This window comes from Ipomoea nil, unplaced genomic scaffold, assembly GCF_001879475.1.
Source record: "Ipomoea nil cultivar Tokyo-kokei standard unplaced genomic scaffold, Asagao_1.1 scaffold0302, whole genome shotgun sequence".
Taxonomy (NCBI): Eukaryota; Viridiplantae; Streptophyta; class Magnoliopsida; order Solanales; family Convolvulaceae; genus Ipomoea; species Ipomoea nil.
The window spans coordinates 1,986,068-2,006,973 of record NW_017616730.1 but is presented as its reverse complement, the minus strand read 5'-3'; the positions used below and the strand labels follow the sequence as shown (position 1 = coordinate 2,006,973).

General features: G+C 38.8%; 3 protein-coding genes across 5 annotated transcripts; 2 read left to right on the top strand and 1 right to left on the bottom strand.

The window, feature by feature from the left end:
- Positions 1 to 10: 10 nt before the first annotated feature.
- On the top strand, positions 11 to 4,490 carry LOC109161831 (LRR receptor-like serine/threonine-protein kinase RCH1). Its single transcript, XM_019310366.1, has 2 exons — positions 11 to 3,128; positions 3,828 to 4,490. Exons 1-2 carry the CDS (start codon positions 206 to 208, stop codon positions 4,340 to 4,342), a joined length of 3,438 nt encoding a protein of 1,145 aa, XP_019165911.1. The 5' UTR covers positions 11 to 205; the 3' UTR covers positions 4,343 to 4,490.
- Positions 4,491 to 7,376: 2,886 nt separating this feature from the next.
- Positions 7,377 to 11,500, bottom strand: LOC109161839 (B3 domain-containing transcription factor ABI3). Of its 3 annotated transcripts, none has more exons than XM_019310391.1 (7): positions 11,424 to 11,500; positions 9,437 to 11,212; positions 8,943 to 9,035; positions 8,626 to 8,726; positions 8,466 to 8,512; positions 8,288 to 8,364; positions 7,377 to 7,825 (listed from the first exon to the last, which is right to left on the bottom strand). In XM_019310391.1, the coding sequence occupies exons 2-7, from the start codon at positions 11,177 to 11,179 to the stop codon at positions 7,679 to 7,681; spliced, it is 2,208 nt and encodes a 735-aa protein (XP_019165936.1). In that variant the 5' UTR covers positions 11,180 to 11,212; positions 11,424 to 11,500; the 3' UTR covers positions 7,377 to 7,678. The 3 variants fall into 3 exon arrangements, with proteins under 3 accessions (XP_019165936.1, XP_019165922.1, XP_019165928.1); XM_019310377.1 differs by having other exon boundaries at positions 11,405 to 11,485; XM_019310383.1 differs by lacking the exon at positions 11,424 to 11,500 and having other exon boundaries at positions 9,437 to 11,325.
- Positions 11,501 to 19,612: 8,112 nt separating this feature from the next.
- Positions 19,613 to 20,035, top strand: LOC109158831 (glycine-rich protein 23-like). The gene has a single exon (XM_019306729.1). It carries the CDS (start codon positions 19,613 to 19,615, stop codon positions 20,033 to 20,035), a length of 423 nt encoding a protein of 140 aa, XP_019162274.1.
- The last annotated feature ends 871 nt before the right edge of the window (positions 20,036 to 20,906 follow it).

The window sequence follows — 20,906 nt, the reverse complement described above, 5'->3', positions numbered from 1 at the left end:
ATAACGAGTCGCCTAGGGTTACTACCCTTGTTTCTTTTTCTCTTGCTTCCATGCAAAGCTAGATGGCTAAAACAGCACGTAGCAGTATCATCTATTCTACTCATCTACTCCAAATTGAGTGAGTTCCAAAAAACAAACCCCAAAGAGGTAGAGACTAGAGAGATTCCCCCAATGCAATATCAAGAAGAGTGAATTTGGGGATTTGATGCCAATGCAGATAATGAGGCAATTCTTGAATCCCTCAACCCACAATCCCATCTTCATCTTCCTCACTAGTACCCTTCTCCTTTCTTGTGCTTCTTCTTCTTTTTCTTATTCTGCAGCTTCTGCAGATATCAATGAAGCTCTGGTGCTGTTTTCATGGCTTCATCAGAGCCCTTCACCCCCTCCTGCAATCTCAGATTGGAACCCTAAAGACCCAAACCCCTGTCACTGGTCTTACATATTCTGTTCTTCTGATAATCTTGTTACTGCCATTTTTGTTAACTCCATTCAGCTTACTATCCCCTTCCCTGCCAATCTCTCCTCTCTTAAATCCCTAGAAAGACTCGTTCTTTCTGGGGTTAATTTGACTGGGACTATTCCACTTGATATTGGGGACTGCATTTCACTCAAAACCATTGATCTCAGCTCAAATAGTCTTGTGGGTAGCATTCCCAGAACTGTTGGAAAACTCACAAATCTCCAGAATTTGATCTTGAATTCCAACTACCTTACTGGAGAAATCCCTGCAGAGCTTGGGAACTGCATAAATCTGCAGAATCTCTACATATATGACAATGAGCTTAGTGGGAACATTCCTGTTGAGCTGGGGAAGCTTGCTGGATTGGAAGTGATTCGAGCCGGAGGGAACAAAGAGATCACCGGAAAAATCCCGGATGAGATTGGGGATTGCCGGAGCTTAACAGTTCTGGGCTTAGCTGACACCAAAGTTTCCGGCAGCCTGCCTGCAACATTGGGGAAGCTTTCAAACCTTAAAGTTCTGTCAGTGTACACAACAATGATTTCTGGGAAAATCCCACCAGAGATTGGGAACTGTTCAGAGCTTGTAGACTTGTATTTATATGAAAATGATCTCTCAGGTTCTCTCCCAGCAGAGCTGGGAAAGCTTCAGAAGCTTGAGAAGGCACTGTTATGGCAGAACAATCTTGTTGGAGGTATCCCAGAAAAGATTGGGAACTGCAAAAACTTGATCATTCTTGATCTTTCTTTGAATTTCATCACTGGGAGCATTCCCTGGTCCTTTGGGAACCTTACAAATCTGCAGGAGTTAATGCTCAGTAACAACAATTTCTCAGGCTCAATCCCACCTGTTCTTTCAAATGCCACAAAACTGATGGAGTTGCAGGTGGATACTAATCAGATATCTGGAACGATTCCCCCCGAGCTCGGGTTGTTAACAGATCTAACAGTCTTGTTTGCCTGGCAAAACAGGCTAGAAGGAAACATCCCTCCAGAATTAGCCAGTTGCAGAAGCCTTCAAGCTCTGGACTTGTCCCACAACTCTCTCAATGGTAGCTTGCCTTCAGGCCTTTTTGAGTTGAAAAATCTGACAAAATTTCTGTTGATTTCTAATTACATTTCAGGGTCTATTCCACCTGAGATTGGGAACTGTAGCTCTCTCATAAGGTTAAGACTTGTGGGTAATAAGATTAGTGGAGAGATTCCTGCAGAAATAGGATTTCTTGATAATCTTAGCTTTCTTGACATCTCTGATAACCTTCTTACTGGATCTGTTCCTGATGAAATTGGGAATTGCAGAGAACTACAACTGTTGAATCTTGCTAACAATACCCTCACTGGCAGTCTGCCAGAATCTTTATCTTCTCTAAGAAAGCTTCAGATTTTGGACTTTTCTGTGAACAATTTTTCAGGCCAGATTCCATCTAGCTATGGCTTTCTTTCTTCCCTTAACAGACTGTTACTTGGTGGGAATTCTTTCGTGGGTTCGATCCCTTCGGGGCTTGGCAATTGCTCAACCCTGGAATTGCTTGATCTAAGCAGCAATGAACTCTCGGGCAGCATCCCGGTAGAACTGTTTGACATTCAGGCACTTGATATAGCCTTAAACTTGAGCTGGAATGCCTTGGCAGGGACAATCCCACCCCAGATTTCTGCACTGAAAAGACTCTCAGTCCTGGATTTATCACACAACAACCTAGGAGGAGATCTAATCCCACTTTCCGGGCTCGAAAACCTCGTCTCCCTCAACGTCTCCTTCAACAACTTCACAGGCTACCTCCCTGACAGCAAGCTGTTTAGGCAGTTATCAGCCCGGGAATTTGCTGGCAATCCAGGGCTGTGTTCTCGGGGACGAGAACCGTGCTTCTTGACCAATTCTGGAGTTCAAGGAATGAGAATCGTGGCTCGATCCTGGAGACTTAAGCTGGCAATTGCACTTCTTGCTGTTTTAGCTATATCACTGGCAATTCTTGGAATCATTGCAGTTTATAAACTGAGAAAAATGAGCAAAGAAGGGACTGATTCTGAGCTGGGGGGAGGAGGGAGTTCATCAGGCTCCTGGCAATTTATCCCATTCCAGAAACTCCATTTCACAGTTGATGATGTTCTAAAATGCCTGGTTGAATCCAATGTCATCGGAAAAGGCTGCTCCGGGGTTGTTTACCGGGCAGAACTCAGCAATGGCGAAGTGATCGCAGTCAAGAAACTATGGCCGAGCTCTCTAGCGAGTGGCTACGCCAATCAGTTTGGTATCAGTGCATATATCAGGGACTCGTTTTCAACCGAGGTGAACACTCTTGGCTCGATCCGACACAAGAACATTGTTAGATTCCTGGGATGCTGCAGGAACCAGAATACGAGGTTGCTTATGTATGATTATATGCCTAATGGGAGCCTGGGGAGTGTGCTTCATGAGAAGAGTGGGGGATGCTTGGAATGGGAGTTGAGGTACAAGATTGTTCTTGGCTCAGCTCAGGGCCTGGCTTATTTGCACCATGATTGTACTCCCCCCATTGTTCATAGAGACATCAAGGCCAATAACATCCTAGTTGGTCTTGATTTTGAGCCCTACATTGCGGATTTTGGGCTTGCAAAGCTTGTTAGTGATGGAGACTTCGCCAGATCCTCCAGCACCGTAGCCGGATCTTATGGATACATCGCACCAGGTTAGCTAGAATTCTAAATTTTATACACAAAAGGGTAACCCCAACCAAATTGCTTAAGCGGTTGGATTGATAATCACATGTTTTATGTTAGTCTTCTTAGTTTAAATCAGTCAATTATGAGCATTATAAGTTGGTTTACCTAGTTTGCCATACCAAGTTGGTTAGGTGGTTGACTCAGTGACTTCGAGTGCGACCACAAGTTTCAAGTTTGACTCCGAGTGGGCCATAGTTACAACCATAGTTAGACTGGAACTCATGACTCTGATACCAAATTGAAACATGTGTTCGATCTCAACTAAAAGTATAAGTTAATAGTTGGATTGCACATTAATGATTATATGCTCAACAGTAATCACAACTTTTAAGTTAAACTCTCGTAAGAGTAGCCTTGAGCTAATCATGGACAATTTAAACTGATTTACTTCTTTGTCATGCCAAGTTGGTTAGGCAATTGTTAGTATAGTAATTATTTTAAGTTTGACTTTCAGTAGGAGCGACCTATTAGTGTTTAAGTTAATTAACTATGAATCATTTAAGCTTGTTTACATCATTCTGATTAGTTACCAATTAAAATCGTGATTTACCTAATGTACATTCTCGCTTAATCACAACGAGTTTATATGCTAATTGAAAAATTTTAAACACAAAATGTAGACATTTTGACAGCTTGTACTTACATAATTCAATTGTGAGTCGCAGAGTACGGATACATGATGAAAATCACAGAGAAAAGCGACGTTTATAGCTACGGGGTGGTGGTTCTGGAAGTGTTAACCGGCAAACAGCCCATAGATCCGACGATCCCCGACGGGGCTCACATAGTGGATTGGGTACGGCAGAAAAGAGGCGGCGTGGAGGTTCTAGACGGCAGCCTTAGGGCCAGGCCGGAATCGGAGATTGAGGAAATGATGCAAACCCTAGGCGTGGCGGTGCTGTGTGTAAATCCTTCCCCGGACGACCGGCCAACCATGAAGGATGTGGCGGCGATGCTCAAAGAAATAAGGCAGGAGAGAGAGGAGGCGTTGAAAGTTGAGGACATGCTCCTCCTGAAAGGGTCGTCGGAAGGTGATCAGAATAAGAGCTGCGGCGGCGGCGGCGGAGGGCCGTCGGAGAAAATGCAGAGCTTGTACTTGCAGAGTAATAATACGAGCTTTTCTGCATCCTCATTGTTGCATTCTTCGTCGTCTAATACCAGCAGGCTTGGGTTTAAATAGACTATAGAGATTGCTGATCAAACAGATGAATATATTGAAGTTGTTGTTCATTTTAATTACTTGGTTGTTCAATGTTTTAGTTCATTTCAAGAAGATGAATCATAGTGTGAATTTCAAGTTTAAGTATACTTAGCAATTTAGTATACTATATGGCCCATACAGATGATCTAGGTATTGGGCAGGGCCAGGTCATGTCTAAGTACCCGATGACTGGGGATTATTGGACAGAGGTCGGTAAAGTTCTTAGGGCTTAACATTTATCTCGAACAATGTGATGGTGAAAGTAAAGAAATAATTTACTTCTTCACTACTAACTATAACTTTTGGCCAACAATTAAAATTGATTGGAGCAATTGTTAGGCATGACCGGTAAAGGGGTCATGTCTAGTACCGCAAATTATGCCATGGAATCGTGTTCACCGAGAATGGTGAACACAAGGTAAAACGACGTCGTTTTTAGGCAAAATAAAAAAATAAAAAAATCGCGGATGTGGAGTTAACGACGCGCGTTTGATCAAATTATGAATTTTCTGTTATGAGATTATGAATTTTCATAATCTCATAACAGAAAATTCATAATCGCATAACAGAAAATTCATAATCGCATAACAGAAAATTCATAATCGCATAACAGAAAATTCATAATCGCATAACAGAAAATTCATAATCTCACAACAGAAAATTCATAATCTCATAACAGAAAATTCATAATCTTATAACAGAAAATTCATAATCTCATGGTTCCAAAGTGAATGTGTAGGCATGGTTCCAAAGTGAATGTGCAGGCATGGATTCATAATTTATGAATGTCCGTGATTTCGGACGGGAATATGTAGGCATGGTTCCAAAGTGAATGTGCAGGCATGAATTCATAATTTATGAATGTCCGAAATTATGAATGTAATGAAAATTCATAATCTCATAACAGAAAATTCATAATCGTATAACAGAAAATTCATAATCTCATAACTGAAAGTTCATAATCTCATAACAGAAAATTCATAATCTTATAACAGAAAATTCATAATCTCATGGTTCCAAAGTGAATGTGTAGGCATGGTTCCAAAGTGAATGTGCAGGCATGGATTCATAATTTATGAATGTCCGTGATTTCGGACGGGAATGTGTAGATATGGTTCCAAAGTGAATATGCAGGCATGAATTCATAATTTATGAATGTCCGAAATCTTTGTTCACCTCAAATTAAAATGAAATCGCAAAATGTGAAAATAAAGAAGAAAAGTCACGCAATTAATTAAGAAAAAAAAAATAACGGTGTACTAACACCGTTGGAACCGTGTTCACCATTCATGGTGAACACAGTTCCATGGCATAACTTCCCGTCTAGTACTCAATGATGAAGAAGATTCATGTCTACTATTCAAAGATGCATATTGGTACGTTTTTTTTTTTTTTTTTTTTTTTTTTTTTTTTTTTTTTCTAGTACTACTGAGTCTATATGCATATTGGTACGGTAACCCGTCTATTCTTCCATTTAAAAAGTATAAAAAAAACAATAGAAAGCATGAAGTACGGAAAGCAAGCATTGTGGTGGGTAGCAAGAATCGTCAGTCTTTATCTCCATCAAAAAGTGGGCGTTTGCGTCAACATTGTTATCTTAGTCGTATTTGTATGTTTTCTCGTACACACGCAAACTCAAATCCCTTTTAGGGTGTAAGATTTATCCACAAACATAAAAAAGGAAAAAAAAAAAAAAAAGTCAAAAATTACAAAGTGAGTAGCAAAATCTATGGTTTGAAACTTTGAATGTTGGCAAATTAATCTGTGAATTCAGGTCCACTTTGTGATTCCGTATCAAAAGATACACAATTTACTTTTTACAAATTCACAATTTGTGATTATAATGTATTATATTCTCAAAATTTTAAAACTTAGAAATACAATTTATATTCAAGATATTCACTATTTCAATACTAAAAATGTACAATTTAAGACTAGGATCCACCTTGTAAGGTGATCATGGTATAACAACGGTTGAATGTCGAGTATGGTTCTTGAATTTAAATGCAACAAATAGATAGGATTGTATACGAGTCAATCAATCTCGGCACATGATTGAATAATCATATTTAGGTACATCTATTGCATAATAATATTATTAATTATTGTAGGGTTCGGGCTACTATTATTAGTTACCGTTCCAAAACTCCTTACATTAATAAACTCGCCGTCATTTACAAAGAGAAGATATTAACAAAAATCAAGTTCGTAACATTTAGACCTAATAATCATACTTTGATTCGTTATCCCGATCATGATTTTCCTACCCAGGGGAAAGGTACTTCCCTTTTGGGCCGGTTGTGGGCTAAGAGGGATTTGAACCCCCGATACCATGGTTCGTAGCCACATGCTTTAATCCCCTGAACTACAGGTCCCCGTCTCTACTGGATTCCTGTGAGTATCCTCACAAAAGGAACCTTTCCTCTCCCCGACCATTTCAGATGTGAAAGCGCGTTTAACTCTACAAGAACAGCGCGTTCTAACCAAGTATCGTAAGTAAATTGCTCCCGGTTGTTCAACCATTAGATAACCAAGAGTCATTATTTGATAAATGATCACTATGAGTTAGACTCAACATAATTCTTTTTTCTGTCTTAAGACGGAGAGCTGAACCAAGAATTTTCTTTCTTCCTCATGAATCACTGTTCGTGACCAAGGTTCTATTTTATCATCAATCCAATCCCGTTCACGTTTTTTCTTTTTCTTATCAATGAATAGATCTCTTTACTTGTATAACTTAGATGTCTCATATTTATAAAAAATGCCATTTGATGGAAAATAGAAAGAGATTCTTTAACCGCTGACACCTTAGCTAGCCGCTTCATGATTTGATAAAATAAGCATGCACCCAAAAAACACAAAAATGTAAACGTTGCATAATAGATCAACACTTGATATATATATATATATATATATATATATATATATATATATATATATATATATATAGTTAAAAGTAGAGTGGAGTGGCGGGCGGCGGAGCAAATTAAACAGCCGGAATTGAAGTAGAGTGTCCCATATATCCAACACTTAATTGATGGATCATTGTCTATATATATTTGGGGGCTGAATTTGATGCTAGTTATCAGGCAGGCCTAGCTTAGCTTCAAACTACTTACAACAACAATACTGCACCTTGAAAACTGGCCGGGTAGGTTTACAAAATGATCACATATATATGCATGCATGCACGCTTGAAGTTACAAGTTGCAGCAAATTATTTATACCACTTGCATTGCTTGCTGTAGTATATGATCATGGAGCTGATCGAGGAGGCGGCGGCGCTCGAGTTCCGGTGGCCGGGAGGCCGGCCGTTCAGTTCACTGTTTGTTTGATGAGTGAGATGGCCGGAGAGGTGGCGGTGGCCGGTGACGATGGGGGCAACGTGCGAGGGTTCTTCCTTGCCGGTTTCTTGCCGTCTGATCTTGCTCCATGCTGCCGCACTTTTACTCCCCGGATCAACTGCAATTTTATCCATTTTTTAATTCAAATATTTCTCTTTACATGAAAGAGGAAAATGACCATTTTGAACCATATTATCTCCCCGTCAATCATAGGTAGAACTGTCAAAACGGGCTAGCCCGGCCCATATGGGCTGGCCCATCTCAGGTTCATCCCGAAACGGGTTGGCCCTTTTTACAAGAGTTGGGATTTTCTGTTTAGGATGTGTGGATGTTCTTATAATTGAGGGCGAAAATATACTACATCAAATAATTCAGGGGTTAAAAGTGAAATTTAATTTCTAATACGACCTTATAAAACAAGTAGAATGGACTATGGACTATATATGTTTCCCTATATATATATATATATATATATATATATATATATATATATATATATATATATATATATATATATGACGTTATATCACATTACTACTAAAGCTAGTGTAAAAGAAGAATGGAATGGAAGTTTTCTTACATATTTTCCACATTTCATGTCAGCATATATCACAATGAAATCCCCTTCCTGAAGTCCATTGGCCCGCACAAAATCACCTGTAAAGATGAAGCCAAATCAGACTTCAGACCAAGCTGATTGCTAGCTCGTATTTAAACATTAATTAACGATATATTGATCTGTGTAACAAAAGGTTAACCTGTGTTTTCGAGAAGGTACATCCTGCTTTTATTGTTTGGCCAAAACCTGGGGAAATCAAAATAGAAATCGAACAATTTGTAAGACATTGAATTAAGCTCGGCTTGCACGCACAACATATGTGTATAGTATATTTGTAGTGTTTGATGATAATTTTATACCTATACTTCATGTTCCACACGCGAGAAGTGCCAATGTCTTCCATGGCAATGGAAATTCCATCTCTCGAATCAAGTTCGGGAAGTTGAGTTTCTGCCTCTTTCTGCATAGCCAATACAATCAGCAACTTAGGTGGCATTCGGGCAAATAAAATTCATCATATTGTAAAAGAACTATAAATTGGATGTTACATTTAATTGAAGTGATTCTAAAGCAATGAAAACATAGTATTGGAATAGGATTATGTTTCATCATCATTAATATATGCTAATATGACTGCATATATAAAAAACACAATTGATGGAAATTCATATTATACCTTTGGCAGCACAATTCTTCCAAGACTGCCAACATCGCTCTGCTTCAACACTTTTTGCAACAAAAATTTCAAATTCTTCTCTGGTTTAGAACCCTAATGAAGATACATATAGTGTTCAGTTGATATCACATCAAACATTCTAGCAAGCTATACATTTTTTTTTTAGTGACACTAGCCACTACATTAGGGCTCATCCTGTATTGTGACGCTAGCCTGCAAAGGATCAATAAACCAACTTAGGCAGCCACTACACTAGAGTGTGGACTGGGAACCGGGTAAATCCCCTTTACGACCCTAGTCGAGCTGACGGGTTAGGCTCGAACCAAGGCAAATTGCCCATACCTGATGGGCTGGGCTCAAACCAAACCAAGTCGCTCACACAGCCCGTGGTGGGGCGGACCTAATGGGTGGCCCGGCCCGGCCCGCACTGACACCCCTACCCACCAGGGTTGAACTAGCAATCTATACTTAATGACAAACTAACATGTATTCACCTGTCGTCGGTCCGATGAACTTTGCTTCTGATGGTTCTGTTGTTGCGCCGGAGGTGGTTGAGGTGCGGCCTCAGCTGGTGGAAGAACCACCATTGGCGGCGGAGCTTCAGAAGCTGCCGGAGACCAGTAGACCCAATTCCCTAGATTGCTAACCTGATGGGGCAGTACTGTATCTACGCCCATTCTCATTGCATGGTGAGGGTCGTAGTTCTGGGCGTGATGGTGGTGATTATTGTTATGGTGGCGGAAATGGTGGCTAGAGAGTCTTCTCTGCCGCGCCATCCTCTTCTTCCTTGCTTCTTTAGTTGCAGAGGACCCCAATCTCATCAACCTCTCGCCATTCCCGTCGTAAAGCTGGTAAGGATATTCGCTTCCGTACAAAGCCTGGGGTTGATGACCAGATTCCGCCGCTATTCTATTGTTATTGTTATCAGGATACGGATTGAACGACGGAGCTGCGGCGGCAGCGGCCATAAATTCAGACGACTGCCAAGATTGAGCGGTGTCCACGGCGGCGGGCTGATGGTATTCTGTTGGATGAGAAAAATGGCCACTGTTCACGTGCATAGGAGTGAAGGAAGCACCGCCGCCACAGTTATAAGGATCTCCGATATTACTGTACCCAATAGCATGCGGCTGGAAAACGGGAAACGGCGGCTGCGCTGCCGCCATCATGGCGGCGTTATTTGCGTCTGGGATGTAAGGTGGCGGCGGCGGGGGAGTCCATGGAGACGGAAAGAAACAACTGGGTGCAGTGTCTGTTGGTTGGAGAAATGTTTCTGCTTGAAAGTGACCGCCCCCGCCGGTTGATTGATGATCGGAGGCGGCGGCGGCCGCCGCCGCCGCTTCTTCTCGGCTGTTCTTCTTCTGAAGCTGGTATTGTTGAACCCACTCAAGTATGAGCTTCAAGAGCTGCTTCTTTCCTTCCTTTGAGCTTCCAAGTCGCTTCGAAGCGCTCTCGATCGTCGAACGTTTGAGTTTAATGTTCCTCATATCTTCCGCAGAAATGCAATCTTTATTCTGCTTCAACCAATCGAAGAATATCGCCGCCAGCTCGCCGTTCCCCTGGAGAAAAGACAGGTCCGCCGTTTCCGCCGCCTTTGAATCGTCGTCTTCTTGGTTTTGTTGCAGTTCTTCGAACTGAGATCTCGCCGCCGCCGCCTGCGGCGGCGGCGGCGGCTGATCCTCTTGAAAATTCTCTGTCTGAAAAATGGATATGGGGTCCCAAATATCGTCCCCGTTTATGAAGTCCATGTACCCCAAATTCTCCATGACATTGATGCAATCGTCGTCGGTGAAGCTGTCTTCAGGCGGCGGCGGAATGCCGCCGGAGGGGTCCATGGAGGCGCTCGGCGTCATGGCTGCTGCACAGCCTGTTTGAAGGTGGAATTTTTTGGCGGCGGGGTCTTCTTCCCCGTCGGATTTTATCACTGCCCATGAGGCGGCGGAGGAGGAGGAAGACGACGCCGAGGAAGAAGACGACGGCTTTACTACGCCGGCGGGGACGGAGGATGTGGAGGAAGATGACGACATGCATGGGAAATCCGGGAGAGGAGGGAAGTCATTTACATCAAGATGCTGTTCTTCATCTACGCTCTCGAGCCAGATCTCCATGGGATCAAAATCGCCACCTTCGCCGCCGTAAATTTCCTCCGTCGTCACCGCCTCCACCTCTCCGCCGCCGCCGCCGCCCGTTGCATGCAGATCTTGAATGTCACCATCCTTATCATATTCCCTCTTCATTTTCTTGACTCTTCCAGCCAATAATACAGTATTCTAAGTACAACACCAAAAATTAAACTATCAAAAAACTCATAAATTTCCCCTTCAATTCGCAGAATCGCAGGTTTAATTTTCGATGTTTACTAAGAAGAAGAAATTTTATTTTCTATAAAGAATAACACATATAGATAGATAGATAGATAGATAGATAGATAGAGATAGAGAGAGAAAAAGGAAACAGTATACCAAACAGCTGCGTACGTACGGATAAGGAGATCAGATGGGGTTTGTTCTGATCAGAGATTAAGGAAGCAGGTTAACTTCAAAGGGGCAGACTTTCTCTCTCTATATATTCCCACTATAATACTATATCTATCTAGTGGGATTTGCCACATAAAGCATCTGGGTAACTCTAATCCAAAAGGAAGAAAACCCCATCTCCCCATACCCTTTACTAATGAATACGGACTAATCCACAATTTTTTTTTCTCTTCCTCAAATATTATCTACTAAACCAGCAAACTAAATTGGTATGTATAGTAATCCACAATTTTATTTAGAAAGATTAGTTTATATAAAGATTATATATTTGATTTTTACTGATATCTTTATTCTCGAAATACGAGGTACTTATATAATTTATAACTACTATTTAAAGATATACACATTGTAAATTTTTGCTTTTACAAAAAAATAAATTAGTCTAGTTATCAATTGCTAATTGAACTCAGGCATAAATCAACTTAGGGCGTGTTTGGTTTGCACATAAGAATCGGAATCGAAATGGGTATCAAATACTTGGTAACGGTAATGAGTTTTGGTGAAAGTATTTAACATGTTTGGTAGTACAATGGAATGAGAATGGTTACTAATAGTAGTGCTTGAGAATGAATAAGGGAATGAAACCCTTATTTTATTTGGGTATGTGTTTTTCGATTGATGGGGTATTCAAAACTCATAGTAGTGTTCTAATTAAAAACCTATCAACCAAACAACAACATTCACTTTCATATCCATTGCTATGGACAAAACCAACCAACCAACCAAACACACCCTTAAATTGTTCAAAGCTAATTGACTTAAATAAACAAAGTTAATAGATTATTCAGAGGTTAAATTTGTAATTTTGTAATTATCAAACTAACGTCGAGTGTTCTGAAGTAACTTTTTTAAATGAGAGCTCATGGGTTCAAACCTCAATTAGAGCGGTTGACTCTTTATATTTCAATAAGTTAAAAAATTATACTTAAACAATTGTTATATTGTATCAGAACTAGTAGTACTAGAAAAAACTTAAATGTGTATGTATATAGTATATTGAATTCTTACCATATATGGTTAAAAAAAAAAAAAGTATTGATATGATGGTTGTTAATTAGTTGTCGGCGTAATAATGTATACGGAAAATTTGGGTTTGGATATACGGATATGGTAATGTATTACGTACATTATTGACTGGCATGATAAGCAATAAGTTTTACATGCAAGCTAAGGAGATAGAAAATGATAATTTATAAAGTGTAAATAAAAGAATTGAAAGTGGATAATATATGGAAATAGGGAAACCAGGCGGAAGAGCAAAAGCTGGTGCCGCTGGTTTGGGATACTTATTCCCGGGTTCTACGCCACAGTCCATACGTTCTCACCCCACTGGTGATCCCAGCGGTGCCGCAGGCGATCAATGAACTCACCACCTTAATCAATTCTTTTATTCCCAACAAAGTTTGAAAACCAGATTGCAAGCTGGTAGCTCCATTATCTGTCCAATAATCCATGTGAAAATGGCGCAACTAAGTTAGCTTCCTAAACACAAAGTCATAAGTTAAATTTCTTATGAAAATTGTATATTAACTTTCTTGATTTGAGTTGATCAGTGAATAACTTAAATTGATGTTGGGCAAAGTAAAAGGTTAAATATATTTAACAATGGGTGATTAGGGGATTGTTGAGCAAAAGTTGACGAATTAAAGGACCTCGTCTAGTACCTTGCATTTTGAAAATGTGGTAACGTGGTATATAAGAAAATAAAATTGCTCATTCTCTGTGGGCTATAGTTATAGGCCTAATTGTATACGCTTTAACAAGTGGTATTAGAACTAGGTCACGGGTATGTGATGTGAAGGAGAATTGTTCTAGACCGGTAAATGGTCAAATTCAATAATTTTTGGTGGCTTGGCTAATGGCTAGGAGGACTGTTGGGCGGAGGCAGATGTAGGGTCAAGTACAACATCTCTAAAATGTGGTAGTATATAGGAAATAAAATTGTATGTGCATTTTGTGAGTTTATGATTTTTGACATAGTGATAATCCTTAAATGTTAAAAACTAGTTTATTTCGTTATAATTTTTTATTAACTATGATCACAATTCACAACATAGAATTTATTCAGTACATATCCTTAAATAGTGACGGGAATTATTTTTTTTAAAAAAAAAGTCCATGTGGAAATGGTAAAATGGAGTAAAAACAGGGTGGCGTTGAATTGCTTAGTTCAGAGGGCTTGTCGCCATTCGTGGGCGAAGCGGCGAGGATCGGTTCCTCTCTCTACGTGTCGTTTCGCCTCTGACGTACGTTACCCGTTTAGCAAAGAGAGCTCCAAAGCCTGTCTGGCCCGCTTTTTCTCGCCCAATGGCTACGTCCGCCATTAACTCCGCGCTCAATCGCCAAGCGGCGGATACCAAGACGGAGTTAAAGTTTATTCAACGGAGTTTTATACGTCTCTCCGTTTCCTTTCCTTTCCACCGCTATGCCCTTTTTAGCTCGTGCGTGCGTCGTCGTCGCCGTTACGTTCCGTTGGGCGTATTGGAGTGTATATATTGCATCTATCATGCATGAACTCATTCTAGCTCAACGCCAATTAGCCAATTCTATGCCCGTCTATAGCTCAATCATGAACGTTACAATGTAGTGTACTCTACTATATTATACTATTTAATTTAATTATCACGTGAAACCAAAAATAACATAAAGTATAATAATTAAATTAAAAGTGGATGGATGCATATGGATGGCTTCGAAATTTAGAGTATTGGTACGTATATGATGATGGAATATTGACAATTGGCTTAATCGAGTCGGTCCACCGCTCCAACTTAACAATATGGACGAATCCACGAGAACTAATTAAATCAGTACATGTGTGTCTTCTAACTAATGTGAACATTAGTTATTGCATTCACACGGGAATTATTTTGTTGTTATGTGAGCGATGAGATGAGACAGTATTAGTGCGTTACGATATGGGCGAACCCTCAAGAACTAATTAAATCAGTACATGTGTGCCTTCTGACGAATGTGAACATTAGTTATTGCATTCACACGGGAATTTTGTTGTTATGCGAGCAATGAGATGAGACAGTGTTAGTGCGTTACATTAGAGTCACTGATCTTTTGATTATGTTTAATAATGTTTTTCTATGTGTTGTACTTAACACTAGTATAAATGATAGTCCCTTTACAGTTTACATTGATGCTATCATATTCGGTTTTATGCTATGTTTGGCAAACCTAGGTGAAAAAGTAGCTGATAAGTTATAAGCTCTGACAAATAAAGCTTAGACGTTTGTATTGTGATGTTACTTTGTCATTTCAGCTACAAACTCTTGTACTTTGATTACTTAACACTTAAGCTAATAATATAGTAGAGTCGGATTGTTTAAATTTGAGTATTGTTTTTAACTCACTTTCTTTAGATCTTTCCTATATCAGTTTGGTTGTTAATACGCAATGTTATATGGTTGCTAGGGATATCAGGAACGTTTTTGTTCACCATATCAAGAAGTCACCAGCGAATCAAGTCGTTCATGTACTTGGAATCTTCCCCTTGATCACAAGCCAAATTAAATGAAAATCTTGACCTTCTCTATGAAGTTGATTTAATTTGCCAGATCCAAGTGTAGTCCTCCTCCTCTTCAATATCATCACCTGAAATCGACTGGTTCCTCGTATGTTCTAGGTTCGTGAGTATCTTCCCGACCTCCTTGTATTTTTAACTTCTTTAGATTAAGGATTATTGATTTTGTAATTACTTCAAAAAAAAAAAAAAAAGAAGCTAATAATATTGTTAATCATATGAGCGAGGCTACATATTATTTAACACCCATAAAATATTTGTTGATAAAAACAAGAGCAAGAAAGCATTAACACATACATAAAAATAAGAAAAAGATTTAGCAGTTTGACTATTGCTTACGTCCCTTACGAGAGAAGAATATCTTTTATTGATTTTGATGATAATACTAAAAATTCATAATTACAAACATCATATTTATAGATAACTTTACGATAATTTACAAAATTACATCAGTACTATATCATCAGGCACTACCCCTACACCCCCATTCAGTGAATCCAGTTCAGGTTCAAACATGAAGATCGACAGATGTTTTCACTTAGTTTTGCTTCGCTCGTCTCTGCTCTATTAAACTCCAACACCTATCATCTCTTAATAATATATGAGACACAATAATATTATTGATGGGCGTAAAAATGTACCCAACTGGGTGATGACATCAGTTCAATCGGTCAGCATAGGCAGCCAAACATATGCACATACAAAGGGGAACACCACGATCCTGGGAGAAAATTGAGGATTGCACTTACCATTTAGCACTTGCTTTCCTTTAGTAAATTATCTTATTTTGGTTTTGAAAATAATTTAATTAATAAAATTTTAAACAATTCGAGAATTAAATTAATTGAAATTAAAAATTACTCTAGTAACTATATTAACAGTTTAAAAGAAATTGAGGGATTTGATTAACTCTAAAATTTATATGCGCATTATATTTTTCTACACAATATTGCTCTTAGTGTGAACACACGAGAAACGGTACGTGCGGCGTTGAATTCAAGAAGTTAGAATTTGGCGTAGTTGATGACGACGACCAAAAAAAAAAAAAAAAAAAAAAAAAAAACGTATAATTATAAAGGGTTAAATTCATTGGGTTGATGCCGGGGTCCCGGATAGAAATTTAAATCCGTTTTTCCAGCTGTCATCGTGCCACGCGGCAGCCATGCAGCCAAAGATGACATGCAACTGTAACAGTTCATCGTGACGACAACGTTACAGTATAGTCAAAACAGAGAGCTTCTCTCTTACGGACCACTCTTTAAAGTCTTCACTATAATCCTTAGGAGAGCTTATGGGCTTGGGCTTCTTGGTCGGAGTTAGTAGGCTTGAATAGATTGAGTTTGTTTTTAATGGGCCTATTGGCCTGGCCCAAATCCACCAATTAATCTCATTCAGACACCTGACGAGACTAATGTAAATTCATGTTTTGGTCTGCCAAAAATGGTCCTTTCATACATTATGATTGTTACTACAGTTTAATGTAAGATCAAAAAGTAAATAAAGAAAATGATGCTTTTAATATTTCGAATAATTGATTTATGGGGTGTTTGGTTGTTAGTTGATTAGATTAGTGGATTTGATTTTTTTTTTTTTTGAATGCTACTGACTCTATTACATTGTAGTATCTGTGCACAATTGAATCATTTCTTCCGCTTTAATATATATAATATATATGTTATTTTTTGTTTGATTGGTTTGGCAATCGCTACTCGAATGTACGCTTTAGGTAAGTCGTTCATTTTTTTGTGGCTCTAAAAGACCAATGAGGTAAACAACAAATTATACCATGAATCATTAAACGAAATGACATTCACATTATACGTACATGTCATTTACATATTATGTGCATGTACTTAACATAGTATGTGTCCTAGTGCAATATATAATATTTTAACTGCGTATACAATTTTTTCACTAAAGTCCCCAATGTAAGATGGACCATTGTCTACGGTATAACATACAATGGGAGGTAAACCAGGTTGACTTATACTAAACATTGCTATCTTTGGTTTAGCCTGTAATTCTCAACCGCTACCAAAAGTGCACTTGAGAGAAGTTAGTATTGTAACCCTAATCAGCAAAGTGGTTTACTCATAATTGATCAGTTCATTACCAAAATTAACCATATGACCAACTTTGCTGGTTTTCGCAGTACTATATGCTACCTATATATGCGGGGAATATAGAATTAGTAAGTGTACTATCTAGCTAGCTATACGTACATCATCCGTAGCGGAGGAAGCCTGATGTTTGATATCCAATTGGCATGGCCGCTTCACCGCCTTGTTTCGCCACGTCAGCTCCTTTCTTGACCGTGGTTCCATGGCGCTTGCCAATTACCTGCTTTAATTTGCACAAAATTTTATTTTTATGTAGAGTATAATATATTTATATCCGATCTAAATATAAATATAAAAATTAATAAGTGTGAATGAAAGTTATACTCTAATTATTATTGTATAATTATACAATAATAATTACAAGTAAAATGTATTTCAAAAAATTATAGGTAAAGTGCACTGAAGATGTTGCACTTGTAAATGACAAGCAATACACGTGATAGTGTTGTGGAGTGCACTTAAAGTTTGAGATAATTATTAAAATACTATTGCACATTTTTTACTTGCTTCCCTTGATATTCCCAAATAGATGGATATATATATTGTTCTCATTTCTTTCTTGAATGCTGAACGATCTCACTTGAGTGTCCCCTAATATATACACATACCACACATACACAACACAACCATACACATGCAGTGTTATATATGGTATATAGTTGGGTTGTGGATGATGGTTTGAATTTCACAGGCACACACACATACATGTATATATAGAAATTGAATTGTGACTCTCACGGACAGTTTAGTTGGTACTCAGATTGTAAATTGTATACAGAAAAGTATTATCGAAATATCACAATAATAGCAGTGCAGAAGTTACCCCTCCACCATCTTGTCAAGTCGGTGTGTATGTGGGGGCTTTTGGTGCGAGGGATTTCAGATCATCTTTAATTTGTGGGCAAGAAATTGGGTTGTGGTTGAAGCTAAGGTTTGAATTTGTCATAAGTGATGTATACCAGTCGTAATAGATGACCCTTTAAAGGAGAATTGAATTTACCATCAGAAAACTACCAACCTGCCATTGCATTTACTTCCCTCACAGAAGTAGGTCATGCAATGTTGTAAAAACATATGCATTGTTCTGTCCAAATCACTACCACTCTTCAAATTCAAAACCAATATATACATACATACACACACACCAATATATATACATGTATTGAAATGAGGACAAATATATTATAGAAGACTATGCAGACAGGTGTAGTCGTGTGCCATTAGTCTGTATGTTGTATGCATGGTCAAATGTAGTCGTGTGCATAGGGTTGATAGGTGTAGTCATGTGCCATTAGTCTGTATGTTGTGTGCATGGCCTAATGTAGTCGTGTGCCATAGTTTGTATGTCGTGTGCATAGGTTCATTAATTAATAGAGTTTGTGTTCGAAACCTGATGTTTACATGTATGCTACTGTGTCAGTATTAAAATCTGTGCACGATACTAATTTTTCGTGTGTCCATTATTTGTCCGCACAGTCCTCTATATTATCACTGTCCTATGTGAACTCAACCATATATATATATATATATATATATATATATATATATATATATATATATATATATTACATTCAACCTCAGTTTGACTGTTTGATGTTTTACTTTTCCCATATATATACACCAGTCACAACATGTAGCTTGCATAGTTGCATGCATCTCTCTTCTTTCAACCCCCATTCAATGCCCAATGTCATAGTTAGGTGATACAGGCAATATTCCTTAATGCTAAGTTTGAATTCCTGCGCATGGCACTTATGGCCTCGAAATTCGTAATTTTACTATTAGCCTCTATGGTTAATTATAAAATGTTATTTATTTACACTTGTAGATCAGAGTATGTGATCTAGATATATGCATGCTATCATAGTGTTATTGTCATGGTGGTTACATGCGGTTCTCAAAAATAGTAGCTTATTATAAAAGTTGAACATTTGTTAGCCTCAAACAAAGTTCACATTTAGACTCGTAAAAGGATAATTTATGGTGATTCAGTAGTTGTGAAACATAAATACTGCTAGCACGAGTTTAGCTCATTGATTCATAGATAATAATTGGAAGAAATACAAGAGTTCGAACCTTGTAATGTGGGGATTATTCTCAAATTGAACAGATCTCTTGTACGCATTGACATTTAGCCTTTCTATTTAAATGTTTTATCTTGTCGGGATGTGGGCCCTTGAAATTGGGGAATAAGATTCAACCATTTAGGAGAAGAAATACAAATTCTAAACTACCCAGTACACACTAGCTATTGCCAGATGTCCACAATGTAACCCAACATACAAACAAAGCTAAGCTGGCAGCTGGATGTCCATCCAGCAACCTAAGCTCTTAGTAAAAGCTTTTTGTTTAACTCCATTCAATGTTTCTACCTATCCACTGTAACCCTTTTTTTGCCTCTATAAATGCAACCCCTCCAAAACTCTTTCAGCCATCAAACTTGTAAAGAAAGGAATATCGGCAGTGAAAAGAGAAAGAAAAATGGCGAAGCTATGCGTCACTTTCTTCCTTCTCGCAGTTGCAGTTCAGGCGACGTGGGCCGCCAGAGAAGTTCCCGGCGCCGGCGGCAACGATAAAGGGCTGAAAGACCAGAAGAATTACTACTCGTACGGCGGGCTGGGCGGCACGAGTGGGATGGGCAACGGCGGCCTCCCCTTCGGCGGAGTCATGGGTGGTATGGGAACCGGCGGTAATATCGGCGCCCTTCCTTTCAACGGAGGTGTCGGCGGCGGCATGGGGATTGGTAACATGGGCGCCGGAGGAAATAACTTGCCGGCTTTCGGTGGCGGAAATAACATGCCGGGTTTCGGTGGCGGAAATAACATGCCAGGTATCGGTGGCGGCGCTGGTGGAGGTGGAGGTGGCGCCGGCGCCGGCGGTGCCGGTAACCTTCCGCTTCCCTGAGCAAGTTTAGTTTTACTACGTACGTGGAGCAAGGTGGGCGTGGTTTGTGAGAGAGTGTGAGTTAGTTTTACGTAGTTAATTACGTACGTTACGTTGTTTCCTAGTTAATAACGTTGGGTATGGTGTGTTTGTTTAGTATCTTTTCCATTTAATTATGTTATCTTATATTATAATTATTACTCACTGTTTAATTTACAGTATCGTTGTTCTGTATTTGTATTTCTTTTTTGCATGGGCAAACAGGCGCTTATTGCATGCATGCATGCATGGTAGGCGAAAAAATTGCTAGTGTTCATATCGGGAAAAGATGGTTAAGTTTACGTGAACTATAGTCATAGACAATTGGACTCAACATCATAACTTCACCTACCAATTTGATTTAATTATTCTCAAGAGTCGAGACATGTTAAACAACTCAAGTATCACGACACGTTGAGCTAAATTTGTCCATAATACTTGAGTCAAACTATTTACTAGAGTCCACAACTTAATTTCATTTTTTGTCCTAGATTTATAAGTGACAATTCACTTTTAGTCCTTTTTAGAGTTAATTTTATTTTTTGTCTTAAATTTATAAGTGAAAGTCCACTTTTAGTCCTTTTCTGTCAAAACATCCTCATTTGGTTATAGTATTATTGTGGCATGATCATTTTTGGTTTTCTGTCAACAAAATCGTTAAAATGTCATTAAATGTATTGACATTTTGATCTTTACAAAGTATAGGTTGACTCGCTATATTTTTATTTTTAATTTTTTGAAAAAAAATCATAATTGAATACCTAAATGTCATTGTATTTTACGAAATTTAAGCGATTTTGTTGCTGGAGGACAAAAAAATGGTCATGCTACAATAATACTAGGACCAAATAGA

Excerpts from the sequence above, each read along its gene's own strand:
- LOC109158831 (XM_019306729.1), top strand. The coding sequence starts at position 19,613 with ATGGCGAAGCTATGCGTCACTTTCTTCCTTCTCGCAGTTGCAGTTCAG.
- LOC109161839 (XM_019310391.1), bottom strand. The coding sequence starts at position 11,179 with ATGAAGAGGGAATATGATAAGGATGGTGACATTCAAGATCTGCATGCA. Across the intron at positions 9,036-9,436 it reads GTTCATCGGACCGACGACAG|GGTTCTAAACCAGAGAAGAA; the intron begins GTGAATACATGT and ends TATCTTCATTAG. Across the intron at positions 8,365-8,465 it reads GTACCTTCTCGAAAACACAG|GTGATTTTGTGCGGGCCAAT; the intron begins GTTAACCTTTTG and ends TCATCTTTACAG.
- LOC109161831 (XM_019310366.1), top strand. The coding sequence starts at position 206 with ATGCCAATGCAGATAATGAGGCAATTCTTGAATCCCTCAACCCACAAT. Across the intron at positions 3,129-3,827 it reads TTATGGATACATCGCACCAG|AGTACGGATACATGATGAAA; the intron begins GTTAGCTAGAAT and ends TGTGAGTCGCAG.